The sequence below is a fragment of the Myxine glutinosa genome, chromosome 12 (assembly GCF_964187855.1).
Source record: "Myxine glutinosa chromosome 12, kmMyxGlut1.1, whole genome shotgun sequence".
Lineage (NCBI taxonomy): Eukaryota > Metazoa > Chordata > Myxini > Myxiniformes > Myxinidae > Myxine > Myxine glutinosa.
In genome coordinates, this window is record NC_136272.1 from 10,553,593 (window position 1) to 10,572,927 (window position 19,335).

Here is a 19,335-nt window from a genome sequence, read left to right on the forward strand (position 1 = left end):
GGACTAGTGCTGTTAGCTAGATTCAAAATCCCGTCTCGGAACCGTCTCGATAAATTTTCAATTTTCATAACGGGATCTCGGATCGGCTCGGTTCCCGGCAAAGTAAAAAAAAAAAAAAAAAAAAAAAAAAAAAAATAAGGCTTCAAAAATAATGGAATTTCATTACAATATATAAACAACAATGAAAAAAATTCATTTCTGAGGTTGAGTACTTAAATTCCGACTTAGCTTCCATTTACCGGGATGAAATAAAATACACCGCCTACATGCAGATGATCGGCCACCGATGGGACCGGGTTATCTCATTACAGTTTGTATTGTCGTGTAATTTCTTGCTCGGAATGTCAGAGAGAGGGAGAAAATGTTTCTGCCCAGGCATATTCGAGTCCCGGTTGGAGTTTCATTATCATTTTGTGAGTTGTGATCGCCAAGGGGCTCGCTCCTCCCCCCCCCCCCCCCCCCCCCCCCCGCCCGGCAATGCCGGGTACTTCTGCTAGTAAATTATAAAGCAGGCGGTGTAGTGATCCCCCCCCCCCCCTCCTTATTTTGACTCTGTGACTAAAGTAAACGTAATCAACTTATCAGGCCTAAAGTGGAGATAAGATAACCAAAATACTTTCACATTCAAACCGTCAAACCAAACCCCGAGGGATTCTTACAATTTATAGTTACTAGGGCGTGCCCGCACGTACGTGCTTGCCCGTACGTGCTTGCCCGTACGTGCGTGCAAAAAAACATGCGTGCAAACAACAACAACAAAAAAAAACTTTGAAACCACGTGGCAGTAACGACCACAGTACCCCTCTATTTACATGAAATGGTTTGGTCCATTCGCAAAGCCAAAGCGAACGGCTTGCGAGTACGGTGACCATACCTTGGGAACCACTTGTCCGATTAATTTCAAACCTTGAAAAGGCACATCCTCGGGTCCCCAGCAATATACCTGGCAAGTTTCAAGTATATCGGACCGGTAGTTGTCGAGAAACAGCGGTCGCATACAGACAGACAGACAGACAGACAGACAGACAGACACACACACACACACACACACACACACACACACACACACACACACACACACACACACACACACACACACACACACACACACACACACACACACACACACACACAGAGATTGCTGGAATTATATAGAGATAGCGTTGCAATTAAACATAAACGTTCATCAAAAACTCATTTCAGAAAACTACATATTATGTATTGTACTTGTATTAATACATTGTGTGTAGAATAATCCGTTATAAACGTGTTTTTAATCTAAATAAACATCGTCCCTCCAATCACGGGGCCTCGAGCGAATCCCTCGATATTAATGTGCAAAAGACCATAGCAACCACATTCCGTAACTCGTCTCCAAGGACGCACACGTGACCGCAGCGTAGCGGGGCGAGGCGGAGTGATACAGCGGAAGGATTCAACGGTTTAAATGAAGCCGCGATGCGGCGGATTTTCATTGGGACCTTTATCCTGATTTCGTTACTTCCGCCACCAAAGGTGGATGGAGGTTATGTTTTCACTCCTGTCTGTTTGTCCGTTTGTTTGTGAACACAATATCTCAAAAGATTGTGGACGGATTCGGACGAAATTTTGTGGAGATGCAGCGTGTGTGACAAGGACGACATGATTAGATGTTGGTGAAGATCCGGATTCGGAATTCGGATTCGTTTGCAGTGCATTGTTTGTTGACAAGGGGAAAATCCTGGAACAGTGAGTTTACTTTATCTATCATCGTTTGTGTCAGTTCAGCTGCACTTGCGAAAAATGATGCTTGTGCAGAAGCAGAGTAATGAAAGCAAGGCTCAATAAATGCCTCTATTATGGAAAATATCTGCAAGAAGTTGGAATTTTAACCGGGATTTTTTTACCGAGAAATTGCGTCAATCAATTTATCTCGGGACCGTCCCGAGACCGTCTCGAAAGCCGAAACCGCCGGGATTTCGTCCCGGTCTCGGCTCGGTTGACAGCCCTAGTGAGGACTAAAAATTACTTCAGAGAAATTACTTCAGACTAAAATGCCTCTTTACTGAGGTTTCATTTTGAGTTATCACTTCAGGATGGACCATTGCGGTTACCTCTAGGCCAATCTGTTGACAGTAGCTGTGGATTACAGCAAGCAATGGTGCGAGAGCTGGAGCTCGAGCCGCAGAGACTCCATCCATGCAAAGCAGGTCAGCTTCACAAACTGGCCTAGGAAGGAAGACACATAAACAACAATATTCCCATAAAATCAAAACCAGCACTTAGAATAGAAGAAAGAGTTACTGTCGGAGCCAAAAATATTGGCACTCTTGCACTTTTTTCAAATAATGCATCATTTCTTCCAGAAAATTGTTGAAATAAAAAAATATTTTGGTATCCACATGTGTATTTCTTTTGTTTGCAGTGGAACAAAACAAAAAAGAGCTGAAAAATTTCTAAATCTTAGCTTATTCCACACAGAAATCCGAAAGTGATTCCGCTTCCAGTTCCTCCGGCGAGGAAGCATCCTTCGAGCTCTCCACGTCATCAAAGTTTCATCAAATCGCCCCAGATAGTTCTCACGGTTTTGTTTTAAAATGTTGAAACTTTCCCCTGCAGTGTTTTATTCAGTGGTATATTACAACACGCAGTGGTATATTACAATCTTCCCATTTTAAAGGCTTTTTTCAATTTCCTCTTCAAATCATTGCATTTCAAAAAAAATTCAATCTCTTGCAGTTAGTTCTTCCTTTCTACATTATCGAAACTTCCCCCTCACCCCTCCCCTCCTAAACTCCCCCCCTTACTCTTCCCCTCCTAAACTTTCCTCCTTCAAGATATCTGATTCCTTCATATCTCTTCCTGGTTACTCCCTCCTCCGGTATGTATGATAGACCTGAGGTGGTGGGGTTGCTATCTTTATCAAAAACTCTCTTCCTCACTCTCCTTGCACTGTCCTCTCTCCATCCCATCCCTAGGAGTACCTCTGACTACGGCTTCCTCTCCGCTCCTACCTTTTGTTCATATGTGTTCTGTACCGTCCTCCAAACAGTGATAACTCCATTTACATCTCACTGTCTGACAACATGGACCAACTTCTATCCACTCATCCTTACTCTCTCTTCCTCATATGTGGCGACTTCAACTGTCATCATGCCAGCTGGCTGGGTGTGGGTACCTCTCGCACCAGCCATGGCATCTCAGCAAATGACTTCTGTGGCTCATTGGGACTGACACAATCTGTCAATTTCCCGACCCGGATCTCAGGCAACGGAGCATCTTCTCTTCTAGACTTGGTTATGACAAATTTCCATGCAAATGTCTGCTGCTCTTCTTCTGTTCCCATCGGTTCTTTTGATCATTTGCTTGTTAAAGTAGATATCTCTCTGGCCATTCTCAGAGAGCCTCCTCAGCGTCGATGAGTCTGGCATTTCACTCAGGGCGACTGGCATGGTCTTCAAGCAGCCATCAATCATCTGGACTGTCCTGCCATCTTTCCTGCCTCTGACGTCAACTCTTCCTGGGAATTCTTCCAAAGTAAACTGCTCAATCTCATGCACAGATTTATCCCATCTCATGTTCAGTTGTCATATCCTTCCTCCTGTCCATGGTGCACTGAATCTTGTGGTGAGGCAGTTGCCCTGAAACAACTTGCCTTTGCCTCCTGGAAGGCTAATCCAACTGAAGGCAATCTCAGTTCCTTTCACAAAGCTCAGATCAAGTGTGTCTACCATCAGGAGAGCGAGGAAACACTATCTCTCTACTCTCAAGACTGAACTCTCAAACCTGCCTCCCACCTCCAAATCCTGGTGGCATCTGGTTAAATCTGAGCTGGTTAAATTAAATCTAAAATCTGAGCCTGGTGTTGGCTTAGCAGTTAGGGTGCCGGCTTGGGATCTTAGGATCCTGAGTTCGAATCGAATCCCGGTCGTTCACTGAATTAACACCGGGGGGTTGACTCAGCCCGTCATCCTTCCGAGGTCGGCAAATTGAGCACCAGCTAGCTGGGATGAATGATCCAGGTGTGTACCCCGATTTAGAATAGGTACACCGCATCCCTGCACATTGTAAGAGCGACTAAGGGTTGGCGTCAGGAAGGCCATCCGGCCATAAAAACATTGCCTCAAACAGGGAACCATGATTGTCATGGGGCCCGTAAGGCTAACCCCCACTCTAGCGGGGGAAAATGGCCTTAAAACGATCATTCATTCATTCATTCATCGGGTTAAATCTGTTTCTGGTGTTTGTTCCCCCTCCATCCCCTCCCTTAATTCAAATGGCCACACAGCTGACACCGCACGTGACAAAGCCGAATGCCTCAACTCTGTGTTTGCCTCAAAATATTGTGTCCCAAACCCGTCTCTCTCTGTGCCCACCGTACCCAGTCAAACCCAGCTGTTCCTGGACTCTGTGTCCTTCTCTCCTGACAAGGTGGAGAAGTTTCTGTCAAACCTCGACTCTGATTCTGCAACTGGACCAGACGGCATCAGCCCACGGGTCCTAAAATCCTGCTGAGCTCCTCACCACATACAAAGCTTTCATCCGCAGCTCCATGGAATACTGCTCTCCCCTCTGGGCTGGTGCTCCTGCCTCACACTGAGCTTGGCTTCACGCGGTTTAAACCAAAGCATTCAGAATCATTGGAATCTCCCACGATGAAGCTGATTGTGAGGGCCTTTCTCTCTCTCACCACAGGCAGGTAGGTAGGTGGTCTTTCTTTCTTCTGGAGACATGTCTCCGGCCTTTCTCCCCCTGCTCTGTCCCCCAAATATTCCTGCAGGACGCAAAAAATCTGCCAGCAACCCTCTTCTGGTGAAACTGCCAAAATCAAGACTCTCTGCTCACCTTCACTCCTTCATTCCTCTTTTCTCCCGCCTCTGGAACAAACTCCCACACTCTCTTCAATCCCTCTGCTCCCTCCAGGTCTTCAAAACAGCTGTTCACCACCATCTCTTATCTTCCCCCATCCAAATCCTTGATCTTTTCTACCCCCGTTAAAACACACCAAATCCACCTCTTTCAATCCCCAACTTCTTTCCTGAAATTTCTAGAAGTGTTCATTTGCTTTATACCGTGTACCCCTCCCCCCTCCCCCACCCCTCCCCCTTCGACAGATCTACTGACATCCCTGTTCTCTTGTTGTGTTTGTGTGCTTCCCTCTCTCTCCCCCTCTTGTCTCCTGCTGCCTTCATTGTACGTTTTATGTGGCTGTGCATGTTTTCATGTTCAATGTGTTAGCTCTTACACGAGCCTCGATTCTGTATACAGAAAATAAAAAATATATAAATAATTAGATTTCAAGCAGGTGATTCTCCTTTATTTTGGAATTGAACTCACCTGTGGAGAGTTGCAGGTGCCTGCAATATAAAAATCACTCATTCAACTAGTTTGAATAGAAATAAGGAGTCATTCTGCTGTTTTGTGTCACTGTGTACCGCAATGAGCATGGAGAAAAGAAAGAAAACCAGAGAATTGTCTGAGGAGGTCAGACACAAGATTGTAGCCAAGCATGGACAATCTCAAGACCATTTTCCATTTTCCATACAAGTCCATTTTCAGAGACCTTGATGTTCCTGTGTCCACCATACACAATGTTATCAGGATGTTTAAGGCCCATGGCACTGTAGCCAACCTCCCTGGACGTGGCCGCAAGAAAAAAACTTGATCAAAGATTGCAGCGAAGGATTGTTCGAATGGTGGTGAAAGCACCTCGATCAACTGCCAAACAGATTCAAGCTGACCTTCAGACACAAGGTACAACAGTTTCAACTCGCACCATCCGTCGCTAACTCAATAAAAGAGTAGGAGATGGTAGGAGACCCAGCAGAAGCCCACTGCTGAGAAAGCCCGACTGGAGTTTTCCAAAACACACCTGAACAAGCCAAAATCCTTCTGGGAGAATGTCCCGTGGACAGATGAGACCAAATTAGATATTTTTGGTAAAGCACATCATCTCTATGTTTACAGAAAACAAAATGAAGCCTTCAAAGAAAAGAACACCTTCCCTACATTCAAACATGGAAGAGGTTCAGTGATATTTTAGGGTTGCTGTACTGCCTCTGGCACTGGGTGCCTTAAATGTGTGCATCGCATTATGAAATCAGGAGATTACCAAGGAATTTTGGAGCGCAATGTTCAACCTATTGTCAGAACGCTGGGTCTCTGTCGAAGGTCATGGGTCTTGCAGCAGGACAATGATCCCAAACACACTTCAAAAAGCACCCAGAAATGGTTTAAGACAAAATGCTGGACTGTTCTGAAGTGGCCAGCAATGGGTCCAGATTTAAATCCCATTTAACACCTGTGGGGAGATCTGAAAACAGCAGTGGGGAGATCTGAAAACAGCAGTGGGGAGATCTGAAAACAGCAGTGGGGAGATCTGAAAACAGCAGTGGGGAGATCTGAAAACAGCAGTTGGGAGAAGGCACCTTTCAAATCTGGGAGAACTGGAGCAGTTTGCACAAGAAGAGTGGGACAAAGTACCAGTAGAGAGGTGTAGGAAGCTCATTCATGGCTATAGGAAGCGCTTGACTGCAGTTATTTTGTCCAAAGGCTGTGCTACCAAATATTAATTATTGGGTGTCAATAATTTTGTCAATGCCATTTCTTTTTATTTTCTGATTTAAAAGTATGTATTAAGTTCTGAATCAAAAACAAATGTTCTGTAATATCAACAGTGAAATAAAGAATTGTAGAGACCAAATACTTTTGTGAATTTCAACTTATTTTTAGAGAAAATTGTGAGTTATTTGGAAAAAGTGCAAGAGTGCCAATATTTTTGAGCACTACTATATAAAGTAAAGAAAGTGTGAGGGTGAGTCAATAAATTACACCACTTTGCATTCCACAGCTCTATATTGAAACCACAGCAATATGTAATGCTGATCATATTTCTACATAATCACAGACATGGGCGAGATACACTTTCCCCCACATTTCAACGTCAGATTCCTGATTTTTTTTTTTTTTTTTTTTCTATACTGCATCGAGGCTCGTGAAAGAGCTGACAACCACCGTGAGGGAAAGACAGCCAAGGGGGACCACGAGGGAAAGACAGTGCAGGGGGACCACGAGGGAAAGACAGCACATGGGGACCACGAGGGAAAGACAGTACATGGGGACCACGAGGGAAAGACAGTACATGGGGACCGCGAGGGAAAGACAGCACATGGGGACCGCGAGGGAAAGACAGTACATGGGGACCACGAGTGAAAGACAGCACATGGGGACCGCGAGGGAAAGACAGCACATGGGGACCACGAGGGAAAGACAGCACATGGGGACTGCGAGGGAAAGACAGTACAGGGGGACCACGAGGGAAAGACAGCACATGGGGACCGCGAGGGAAAGACAGTACATGGGGACCGCGAGGGAAAGACAGCACATGGGGACCGCGAGGGGAAGACAGCACATGGGGACCATGAGGGAAAGACAGCACATGGGGACCGCGAGGGAAAGACAGCACATGGGGACCGCGAGGGAAAGACAGTACGATGATGATGTAAATGATGTCTACAAGGTTGACCTCTCCAGGATTGGTGTGTAGTCACACTCGGGCGGTCTTGACATACTCGTGCCACAAGTGCTTACCACACCAGGCTAGCCTCCTTTAGGCGCCTAAACATTGGGTAGTCATTGGAGCAAGGTCTGTACAAGAATGAAGTCTGGCATTGTCCTTTTGCATAAAGAAACATCCCGGGATAGGAGACCGGGATGACGTTTGCGAATCTCACATCGGAATTGGTGGAGCTGATCACAGTATACTGGTTACATACAGTCTGTTCCTGGAGTTTAAAAAGGGGATCGTTCATGTCCCAGAACACCATTAGCACGATTTTGCCAAAAGACCGCTAAAGATCTTGAACTCCTTATTGCTCAATGAGCACATGATACAACAGTGCCAGCCTACGTTGATGAATGGACAGGAGCAGGCATATAAATCAACACGTGTCATTGGAACGAAAAGTGGTGCCATACCCCCGATAATTCTACCACCGGTAATTCACCCCAGAGTCCTTGCAGTGTTCATATGTTTTAATCCTCTCCCACCTCCCCCCAAGTCCTCCCGATGTCCCTGCTCTCAAATGTTGTGTTTGTGTCCTTCCCCCTCTCCTTTGTGTCCTTCCCCCTCTCTCCCCATCTTGTCTACCGCACCCCTTGTTTTTTGTGTTTTGTGTGTCGGTTTGTCTTTTTGTGTGATTAATGTTAGCTCTTTCACGAGCCTCGATCTTGTATACAAAAAAAAAAAAAAAAAAATACATTATTGACTCTCCGTTGTATTTTATCTTGACGACAAAATTTGTTCTGGAGTTAAGTTTGCAAGCCAAAGGGAGATAAATTGGAAGAAAATATAAGGAAGGCAACAAAATGTATAGTTGTGACAGAAAATGGGAAGGTTGGAGCAAAATGGGCAAAAGCCTTTAAGGGTAAAATCCTGAGAAAGGAACGATATTACAGAACAAACTGACGTGCAGGATTAAATGTGGATTGCGGTCAGGGACAGCAACAAGGTTCTAAAAGTGCTCATAAGAAACTCTCCCTGCACCTACAGCGCTACATTCCTCCGTGCCTTCAACAACCATTCATTACACCCCTCCCATGATGTCTGTTTCCATATATCCAAATTGGGAATCCCGAGAAGTCAAGTTTGCAGAGGCTGTCTGCACACCACCATCAATTTCTCTTCACGTTCATTAACAGTGTCATCCCTTCCCCGCCCCGCACTCTCATGTCAGTACCCTTCCCCTCATCTCCTAAACGCCTGCGTCCACCCAACCACACCCCTTCTGTGTCCCCCTCTTCAGCCTCCCTCCAATGCATGGTTGCCTTTTCTGCATCCTCCTCACCCCACCCTTCCCATCTTCCACCTCGCCCCGCCCTCTTCCATCTCCACGCCACCTTATAGCTTCTCCCTCGTCCCGACGACACCAGAACTACCACGAACAGGGGAGGGGAGTTCGCACATGCAAGATTGGCTGAATGGCCTTTTACTGTGCTTCACTGTGTATGACCAACCTCTCTCTCGCCATCTCCAGCAGTATTTTGTTGGTGGCAAGAGCCGAAGGGGTAACCTGCAATTCTTCTGCAAGCTGCTGCCGTGCTGCAATCAGTTTCCCATAGAGCATCATCTTTCACACGCAGAAAACAATATTTACTGTACAATTTCACAGGAAGCCTGCTGGGTGTGGTGAATGCTCATTTCAACATCTGCTGTTTGTCACATCTCTGGAGTAAATTTACAATAAATAACTCCATCCATCCATACTCACCAATAATGTTCAAGAAAAATGTGATTCGATGTTTCCTTGTGCCATCATGGTTGTTGCCACACCAAAATAAACAGTTACCTGTAGCTCTGTTTGCCAGGGATCAGCTTGAGGCCTGGTTTGTTGGGGTGCAGTGGAAGCATAGAGAGGCTGTACTGCAAGTGGAGCCCCAGTATTTACAGAGATCCTAAGGAAATTAAAGAATCACATATATAAAAATATATTGTGTGTGTGTTAAAGAAGAGTAGAACCTGGGATTGCAACATGTGAATGTACACAAAACCTTTTCCTTTCACTGTCAGGTACATTACCATTGTGAGCTGGTGCCATTACTTGTTCTGCGACATTCTGGCGAGTCGAGAGATGGAAGAAGTAGTGAATCAGGACCATGTACTTCAGCTTTATGCAGCCAAGAACGGCCCTGAAATAGAGATGTAAACCCATGATACCTCAGTGCATTTGGTTCTTCATTGCTGAGTAATTTAGAGAAAGCCTTTGTTACCTCTGCCACCGAAGGTGGATGGAGGTTGTTTTAAACCCTGTGTGTTTGTTTTTCTGTGAACAGAATATCTCATAAAGTTGTAGACGGATTCGGACGACATTTGGTAGAGAGGTTGGGTATGTGACAAGGACAAAATGATTAGATTTTTGTGAAGATCCGGATTCGGATCAGGATCTGAGAATTTTTACGTGATTCTTCACACCATTGAAGAAGAAGAAGAAGAACCACCTTTAGAGGCCATTTTTCCCCACAGAGCAGGGGTTGGCCTTTTTTGGGCACCATGGTCCTCTTTTTGAAGCAATGTTTTACGGCCGGATGTCCTTCCTGCCGCCAACCCTGTTAGTCGCCTCTTGCAACACACAAGGAATTACCAGTGAACTGGTACTCAATTTGCCGACCTCGGAAGGATGACAGGCTGAGTCAACCACCCTGGCATAAATTCAGCGATCGACCGGGATTCGAACCCAGGATCCTAGGATCCCAAGCCGGAACCCACACCGCTAAGCCATCACCAGGCTTCTTCACACCATTGAGAGATAGGGCAAAAAAAACAATATATAGCACGACATCTCAAAAAGTTGTGGACGGATTTGGACGAAACTTGATTGATAAGTTGGATGTTTGACAAGGACGAATTGATTCAGTTTTGGTTAAGATTCGAATCTGGATCTGGATCAGATAATTTTTTTACTGATTTTTCATCATTGAGAGATCGGCGAAAAACAATATATAACATGATATTTCAAAAAGTTATGGACGAATTATGACAAAACTTGGTGGACGAGTTGGTTAGGCGATAAGTACAAGCCGATCAGATAGAGGGGGAGGGGGGGGGCGTTCCCTGGGTTGGTCTTGGGAGATTGTCCAGCTGTCTCCATGAAGCGTGCTTGTTTGAAAGAACTGTCCGGGGCTATACAAAAACAAACAATAACAACAACAACCCTTGGCAAGAGCAAGGTACATCAAAATAAGAAAATGTTATTACGTTTCCTTGAGGGAGGCATTAAGTGTTTAGTCTTGGTGTCTTACTTTTTGGAAGAAAGAAAACAAACACTTGTTTTCATTATGAGGCAGAATTTCAAGTGCTACCAAACGGCTAATATGAAGAGTTGGCTATATCCGAAACCATGAGCGGTCTCTGATCACAGCCGAAAGTTATTCTGTGTCCTGATGAGATTTCAACTGTTTATAATGAGGAAGCATCAGAACTGAAAGTGGGACTGAGAGCAGAGATTTGAATTATAAAGAGATGTTCTGAAGGATTCACCTACAGGAGACAATTTTGCATCACATTCATTGAAGACCTAGGAAATGACGATTTTTCGCACTTTCACATATTTCTTGAAAAATCCACGAGCTTGACAACAACCTTTTATCAAGTATTGTTGGTTTTAAAAAGAACAACATCTCCTGCATTATCCACATTTTAGAAAAAATGATGTCCACTTAAGTCTCTTAAGTACCACATTATCCACTTCAGAAAAAAACATCTTAAGACATGTGCTTCTTCAAATGAAGTTTCCACGCTAGGCAACAAAACATAAAAACTAAGAACAAGCACTAATTGGACGTTGGTAATGGCTGACCTTTGATGAGAGGTTGCAGAGCCTTGCAAACTTGAAGCGACTGCTCTGAGATTCCACAAGGAAGCCGTGGGAAAGAAGCGAGTTTGCAAGCCCTTTCCACCAGGCAGCAGGATGCTTTTGGCCGGAGCCAAACCCTGATTTACCGCGCAGGAATGCAGGCAGACGTTCTGCACCCTGGAAAAGGAGAAAATGAGAAATAACAATGATATGCAAAGAAATATATCGAGTAGATAGATCATCACACAGGATGTATTGAAATGTTTAACATTTTCACTAAAGAGCAACACAGGTACAGTTGTGGTACTCCCACCACTTCTTTTCAGCACATCAGTGGCACCTCGTTTTGTTCATCTTTGATATATGCTACTTCACCATTCCAGGGTTCTCTGAAAATGGTTGCACAGTTGACTCAGTTTGAGAAAAGGCTAAATGTCTTAACTCGGCGTGCGTCCAACTCCCAAAATCTCTCTAACCCCACCGTAACCCTTTATACCAGAAGAACTCCTGGACACGACGACTTTCTTCCCAAGAGGGAAGAGAACGTTCCAGTCAGACGTGACTCGGCCTCATCAGCATGGCCAGATGGCAACAATGCCCACATTCTAAAATCCTGCTCCACTGCTCTTCCTTCTCCTCTGTTTGTGCTAATCATGATGTTCTATTTTGGCTACCTGCCATCTGCGAGAAAAATCAGTAAAAACTAACTCTCAAAACTGTCCCCCTCTTCCAAATCCTGGTGGCACCTGGTCAAATCTGTTTCTGGTGTTTGTTCCCCATCCATCCCCTCCCTTACCTCAAACGGATACACAGCTGACTCCGCACGTGAAAAAGCTGAATGCCCCAACTCTGTGTTTGCCTCAAAATATTGTGTCACAAACCCATCCCTCTCTGTATCCAACTTACCCAGTCGTACCCAGCTGCTCCTGGACTCTGTGTCCTTCTCTCATGACAAGGTGGAGAAGTTTCTGTCAATCCTCAACTCTGATTCTGCAACTGGACCAGACGGCATCAGCCCACGCGTCCTAAAATCCTGCTCTGCCGCTCTTTCACATCCTCTCTCTGTTCTCTTCACCCTCTAGTTTGCTCAAGGTCATTTGCCATCAGCTTGGAAATCAGCCAACATTACCGCTTCACACAAAAAATGTGCAAAAACAGTTCCTTGCAACAAAAGACCCAGTCAACCTTCTCCCAATTATCAGCAAAGTCATGGAATCCATCATTGCTTCGGATATCAAATCCTTCCTCTTCTCCAATGGCTTGATCTCTGATCATCAATTTCGTTTCAGACCAGGTCACTCTACTCTGGACATGCTGCTTCTGCTGTCTCAACAATGGATGGAGGTCCTCAATGCCAAACAGGAAATCAGAGCTGTCTCCCTTGACAAATCTCGTGCCTTCAATATCGGCTGGCACCCTGCCCAGCTCACCAAACTCTCCTCCTATGGTTTCCATGGAAATCAACATGGCTTGCGGACTTCCTCTCTGGTCGTAGTCAACGTGTGGCCATGAATAGGTTTCTCTCATCTCCCCTTCCAGTTCAGGCTGGAGTTCCCCAAGGCAGTGTTCTGGGCCCTGTGCTTTTTCTGGTCTTTATCAATGATCTCTCTGACTCTCTTGAAAATCCTCTATATCTCTTTGCTGATGCCTCCACTCTCTGCCACTCCATTCCTCATCCCTCAGATCAGCAGTCTGCAGGCTACTCACTCTCTGCAGACCTGGACAAAATCACAGACTGGTCAAACAAGTAGAACATGTCTTTCAATCCTGACAAATCTCACACTCTCACTATGTCTCTGAGAAAAGACCGACTGGACAACCCTCCCATGGATTTCCATCATCCATGGAAATCTCCACGCATGGCTGGCGGACTTCCTCTCTAGTCGTAGTCAACGTGTGGCCCTGAATGGGTTTCTCTCATCTCCTCTTCCTGTTCAGGCTGGAGTTCCCCAAGGCAGTGTTCTGGGCCCTGTGCTTTTTCTGGTCTTCATCAATGATCTCTCTGACTCTCTTGAAAATCCTCTCTATCTCTTTGCTGATGACTCTACTCTCTGTCGCTCCATTCCTCATCCCTCAGATCGGCAGTCTGCAGCCTCCTCACTCTCTGCAGACCTGGAAAAAAATCACAGACTGGGCAAACAAGTGGAACATGTCTTTCAATCCTGACAAATCTCACACTCTTACGATGTCTCTCCGAAAAGACCGACTGGACAACCCTCCCATCCACTTTCTGAATAATCCTCTCCAAGAAGTTCTGTCACTCAAGCTTTTGGGTCTCACTATCTGCCATGATCTTTCCTGGGAAAACCACATTTCAAATCTGGCCTCCAAAGCCAGTCGCCGACTGGGCATCCTCCGTCGTGCGAAGTCCTTCCTTGGCACACCTGAGCTCCTCACCACATACAAGGCTTTCATCCGCAGCTGAATGGAATACTGCTCTCCCCTCTGGGCTGGTGCTCCTGCCTCACACCTAGCTCGTCTTCACGCTGTTGAAACCAAAACGTTCAGAATCATTGGAATCTCCCGCGATGAAGCTAACTCCAAGGGCCTTTCACTCACTCACCGCAGGCAGGTTGGTGGTCTTTTCGTCTTCTACCGACTCCTCTCTGGCCTTTCCCCCCCCCAGCTCTCTCTGGGCTCTGTCCCGCAAATATTCCTTCAGGTCGCACAAGATCTGCCTGCAACCCTCTTATGGTTAAACTGCCAAAATCAAGACTCTCTGCTCACCTTCACTCGTTCATTCCCCTTTTCTCCCGCCTCTGGAACAAACTCCCTCACTCTCTTCCATCCCACTCCACCCTCCAGGTCTTTAAAACAGCTGTTCACCACCATCTCTTATCTTCCCCCATCCAAAACCTTGATCTTTTCTACCCCCACTAATTTCACCCCAAATCCACTTTTTTGAAATACCAACTTCTGTCCTGGAAGTCCATGGGTTTTATACTTCTCCCACCCTCCCCCCCCCCCACCCCCTTCCCACGCCTCCTGCCCCCAAGCCCTCTCCCTCCCACACATCTCCCTGCTCTCAAATGTTATGTTTGTGTGCTTCCCCTTCTCTCCCCATCTTGTCTTCGGCTCCCTCTTTTTATATATTTTGTTTGTCTGGTTGATTTGTTTGTGAAATAAATGTTAGCTCTTTCACGAGCCTCGATTCAGTATACATAAAAAAAATAAAAAATAAAAAAATACTTTCTGAACAATCCTCTCCAAGAAGTTCTGTCACTCAAGCTTTTGGGTCTCACTATCTGCCATGATCTTTCCTGGGAACGCCATATTGCCAGGTTGGCCTCCAAAGGCAGTCGCTGGCTTGGCATCCTCCATCATGCGAAATCCTTCCTTGGCACAACTGAGCTACTCACCACTTACAAAGCTTTCATCCACAGCATGATGGAGTACTGCTCTCCCCTCTGGACTGGTGCAACTGCCTCACATCTAGCTCAACTTCACACTGTAGAAACCAAGGCTTTCAGGATCATTAGTATCTCCCACGATGAAGCTGATTCTGAAGGCCTTTCTCTCTCTCACCGCAGGCAGGTTGGCGTTCTTTCTGTCTTCTACCGACTCCTCTCCGGCCTTACACCCCCTGCTCTGTCTGTGCTCTGTCCCCCAAATATTCCTGCAGGATGCACAAGGTCTGCCAGCAACCCTCTTCTGGTGAATCTGTCAAAATCAACACACACTCACTGCTCACCTTCACTCAATTCAGTGACCCAATATGCAAATACTGTTCAACTTTCAAGTAAATGGGATGAAAAATGTCGATTTTAGAAATTTGACATCAAGATTAGCTTTGATCTCAAAATCAATATAGGCTTCTCAGTTGTGACTACCTCTACAACTTGGTAAAGTTTCATGACATTCGGTTTAGAATTGTGACCTATAGGTGATTGACCAGACAGACAGACGCAATAACAAAGTCAACCGACCAATTTACTTGAAAAATCTTTGATTTTTGCAAGTAACAAACAGACATGGTTGAAAACATAAACTCCATCCATCGCAGATGCGCTCAGACACAAGTTTCCTGTTTAATGTCGCCCGACTTCCTCATCCCTGCAAGCCAATGGTTTGAACTGCAGTACATAAAGAACATTTTAATATACCAATGATAAAAGGTGTTGGAGAGAAGTGAAGCCAGAAGCGCAAGAGCAGGTCATTTGTCCCAACTCGCATTTCACACTGTGCTTCCTTGTTAATGCCTTAAACGGGTGTGCAGGGCGGTTCACACCTTCGCCAGAGGTAGTAGCGGCCAATCTTGTCCATGCACCATCCAGAGGCATGATTAATAACGGTATATCTTCCGTCAGTTAACCCACGTCAAATGAATAAATAATATTTAGCTAGTTCGCGGGCTTATGCCTATTTTAGCACTACTGTACTGGTATACGAATGATTAAACCGAAAAGATAATCAAACGAGCGTTGAGCAAATAACTACTTATCGGCTCAATCACCAAACCGTGCAAAATTAGCACAGGAATGCAGAGTGATTAAAGCAAAAACAAAAGGAATTCGAAACTAGTTTTGTGATAATGCCACAAATCAGGCATGGCAAAACTAGCACCATGCAGCATGTCATGCAATAACTAGGCCTCAACACAAACAAAGCTAATTAATCACCCAAACCACAAAATGAAAACAAACCAATGAAGCCACTAGGTTTGTATAACCAAATCAAAACAAAAGTACAAATGGAACTGGAGGAAAGATGTGGTCGAAAGGCGAATGGAAGAGCAACTTGAGGAGGAGCAAAATGGTGTGGCATAGTAGTAGCAGTAGTAATGGTAATGGTGTCGTTGTTAGAATGTCTGCCCCGAGTCTATTTGATTCCTATCCTGGCTGAGAAGTACCAAAGACTTTAAAAATGGTACGCACTGCTTCCTTGCTTGATGCTCACCATTTGAAGGACAGAGCACGGACAGACTCCGTTGTTTGACATCCATGGGGAGGAGGAGAGAATTTCCCCTTAATTTCCCTGCTGAATGAAGAGAGAAAAGTCGTCGACATCAAATGGCATTGCCAGTACTCAGATTGCTCCAGCAAGGTACGCCACTTCCCCAAAGCACAATGCCTGTGTTTCTCACAATTCAGGTCAGGTGTTGTTTCATGTATTTTTCTTCCCGATTTGTGTGGCAGGTTTTCCATGAGCCTTATACCCCATTAAGTAAAGTAGAAATGGTAGTAGTAGTCTGCACAACCCTCTCTTTTCATATGAATCCACATCACAATGTACTACACTACATTCCACTGACAGGCCTGGCAGTAGTTGCTTCTCTCTCCACTGACCAAGAAAGGAAATGTTCATTTTTTTTGTCCTTTTCTTGGTCTTTTTTCATTGTTATTTTTGGATACAGAATCGAGGCTCGTGTAAGAGCTAACACATTAATAATAATAATAATAATTCATTTATTTTGTATAGCGCTTTTCCAGAAGCCCAAAGGCGCTTTGACAGAGTGGAAAACATAATGCATAACAATACATGAAAACAACAATTGCAAAAAGACAAGAATCAATAGGGAAATATTTAAAGCAAAAGGAGGGAGAAGGAGAAGAGATAGTCAGGGGTTAAATGCTGTGGGTTGAATGTTGAATGCAGTGTTGAACAGGTGGGTCTTTAGTGATGTTTTGAATGTGGTGAGTGAGGAGGAGTCTCTGATGGTGTGAGGTAGTGAGTTCCAGAGGGTGGGAGCAGCGATGGAGAAGGCCCTGTCCCCCCAGGATCTGAATTTGGTCCGGATGGAGGGGGTCAGGAGGTTGGTACCAGCAGAGCGGAGGTTGCGGGTGGGAGTGTGTCTGGAGAGGAGGTCAGCCAGGTAGGATGGGGCCAGGTTATGGAGGGCTTTGTCAAGAGGAGGATTTTGTACTGGATTCTCTGGGGGATGGGGAGCCAGTGAAGCTTGTAAAGGACGGGGGTGATGTGGTCACGGGTCCGGGAATGGGTGAGTAGACGGGCAGCGGAGTTCTGAATGTATTGGAGTTTATTGGTGATTTTTGAGGGTGAACCATAGAGGAGGCTATTGCAGTAGTCCAGACGGGAGGTGATGAAGGCGTGGATGAGGGTTTCTGCAGCCGTGGAGGAGAGGGATGAGCGGAGACGGGCAATGTTTTTCAGGTGAAAGAAGGCTGACTTTGTGATCTGTTTAGTGTATTTGTCGAAGGAAAGGGTTTGGTCAAAGATGAGGCCAAGATTCCGGATGTGAGGGGAGGTGGATACTGGGATACCGTCGATGTTGAGGGCAAAGCTATGGGTGGATTTTGTGAGCGTTTTTGGGCCAATGATGATTATTTCAGATTTATCACAGTTAAGCTTGAGGAAGTTGATTTGAAGCCAGGATTTTATTTCAGTGATGCAGTTTGTCAGGATAGAGTGGGTGTCGGTGGAGACGGACTTGGTGGAGATGAAAAGCTGGATGTCATCGGCGAAGCAGTGGAATTGGAGACCATGACGGAGGATTAAGTGACCGAGGGGGGACAGGTAAAGGATGAAGAGGAGGGGGCCAAGAACTGAACCTTGGGGGACACCTTGGGGGAGGGGAGCAGTGGGGGATTTGCAGTTATTGATGGAGATGAACTGGCGTCTGTCAGAGAGGTATGATTTAATCCAAGAGAGGGCAGTGCCGGTAACTTTAAAGGTGGGTTCAAGTCGGGTGAGGAGGATGGTGTGATCGATGGTGTCAAAGGCAGCGCTGAGGTCGAGGAGGACGAGAATGTTGAGGTTGCCAGCGTCAGAGGAGAGGAGAAGGTCGTTGGTGATTTTGAGGAGAGCAGTTTCAGTACTGTGGTTGGAGCGGAATCCGGATTGGAATGTTTCATACAGGTTATTGGCAGAGAGATGATGTTTGAGTTGAGTGGCTACAGCGCGTTCCAAAACTTTTGACAGAAAGGGTAGGTTGGAGATGGGTCTGAAGTTGTTTAGGGTGTCAGGGTTTAGACCAGGTTTTTTTAGAATGGGGGTAACAGCAGCAATTTTGAGGGAAGGTGGGACGATGCCTGTAGACAGGGAGGAGTTTATTGTTGCAATGATAAGTGGAGAGAGAGCAGGGAGGGAGGCCTTGACAAAGCTGGAGGGGATGGGGTCAAGAGTGCAGGTGGCAGTTTTCATTCCTATGAGGAGTTCAGAGAGGTCAGTAGGGGAGATTGGGGAGAACCGAGACAGGGGATGGCAGGACAAGGGGGGGCAGGTGGTTGGAGGGGGAGCGGGTGCGGCGGTGGTCAAGCTGTTGTAGATGTTGTCAATTTTGCGTTGGAAGAAAGAGAGGAAGGAGATGCAGTTGTCTACTGTGAATGACTGGGTGGTGGTGTTCAGGGGGCGGAGGAGTTTGTTTATTGTCGAGAAGAGTGCTTTTGGGTTTCCGGAGCCAGAGTGGATAATTTGAGAGTAGTAGGTGGAGCGGGCGTGGGAGAGGGCATCTTTGTAGTGTTGTAGGTGGTCCTTGTAGGCTTGGGAGTGAACTGTGAGACCCGTTTTATTGCGGAGTCTTTCAAGTTGGCGAGCACGAGTTTTCATCAGGCGGAGTTCAGGGGTAAACCAGGGAGCAGAATGGGTGAAAGAAACTGTTTTGGTTTTTACAGGTGCAAGCTGGTCAAGGCAGGAGGAGAGAGTGTGGTTGTAGTAGTCAGTGAGGTCGGAAGGGGTGTGGAGGTCAATGAAGGGAGAAGTGGACATTTTTTCAGAGAGGGTGGATGAGAATGAGGTAGGTGAAAGAGCGTTTAGCTTACGGAAGTTGATAGTGTGATAATGCCTTGGTGTTGGGGCGGGGATGTTGATGGTCAGAGTGATGGCTAAGTGGTCAGAGAGGGTGAGGTCGGAGCCAGAGAGATGGTGCAAATTTAATCCAGTGGAGCAGACAAGGTCCAAAATGTGACCACGGATATAGGTAGGAAAGTCGACATGTTGAGTGAGGTTAAAGCAGGTGAGTAAATCAGTGAAGTCAGTGGTTATTGTGGAGTCAGTGGAGTCCATGTGGATATTGAAATCACCAAGGAGGAAGATTGAGGGGGAGAGG

General features: G+C 45.9%; 1 protein-coding gene across 4 annotated transcripts in view; it reads right to left on the reverse strand.

Moving 5' to 3' along the window:
• Positions 1 to 19,335, reverse strand: part of WRN (WRN RecQ like helicase) — a 124,684-nt gene that overhangs the window by 4,613 nt on the left and 100,736 nt on the right. For all 4 annotated transcript variants that reach the window (XM_068133309.2, XM_068133306.2, XM_068133307.2 and 1 more), the window contains 5 exons: positions 11,334 to 11,507; positions 9,557 to 9,666; positions 9,327 to 9,432; positions 8,995 to 9,107; positions 2,094 to 2,208 (listed from right to left, as the gene is read on the reverse strand). In XM_068133309.2, coding sequence (XP_067989410.2) covers positions 2,094 to 2,208; positions 8,995 to 9,107; positions 9,327 to 9,432; positions 9,557 to 9,666; positions 11,334 to 11,507 — 618 coding nt within the window. The remainder of the gene's footprint in view (positions 1 to 2,093; positions 2,209 to 8,994; positions 9,108 to 9,326; positions 9,433 to 9,556; positions 9,667 to 11,333; positions 11,508 to 19,335) is intronic.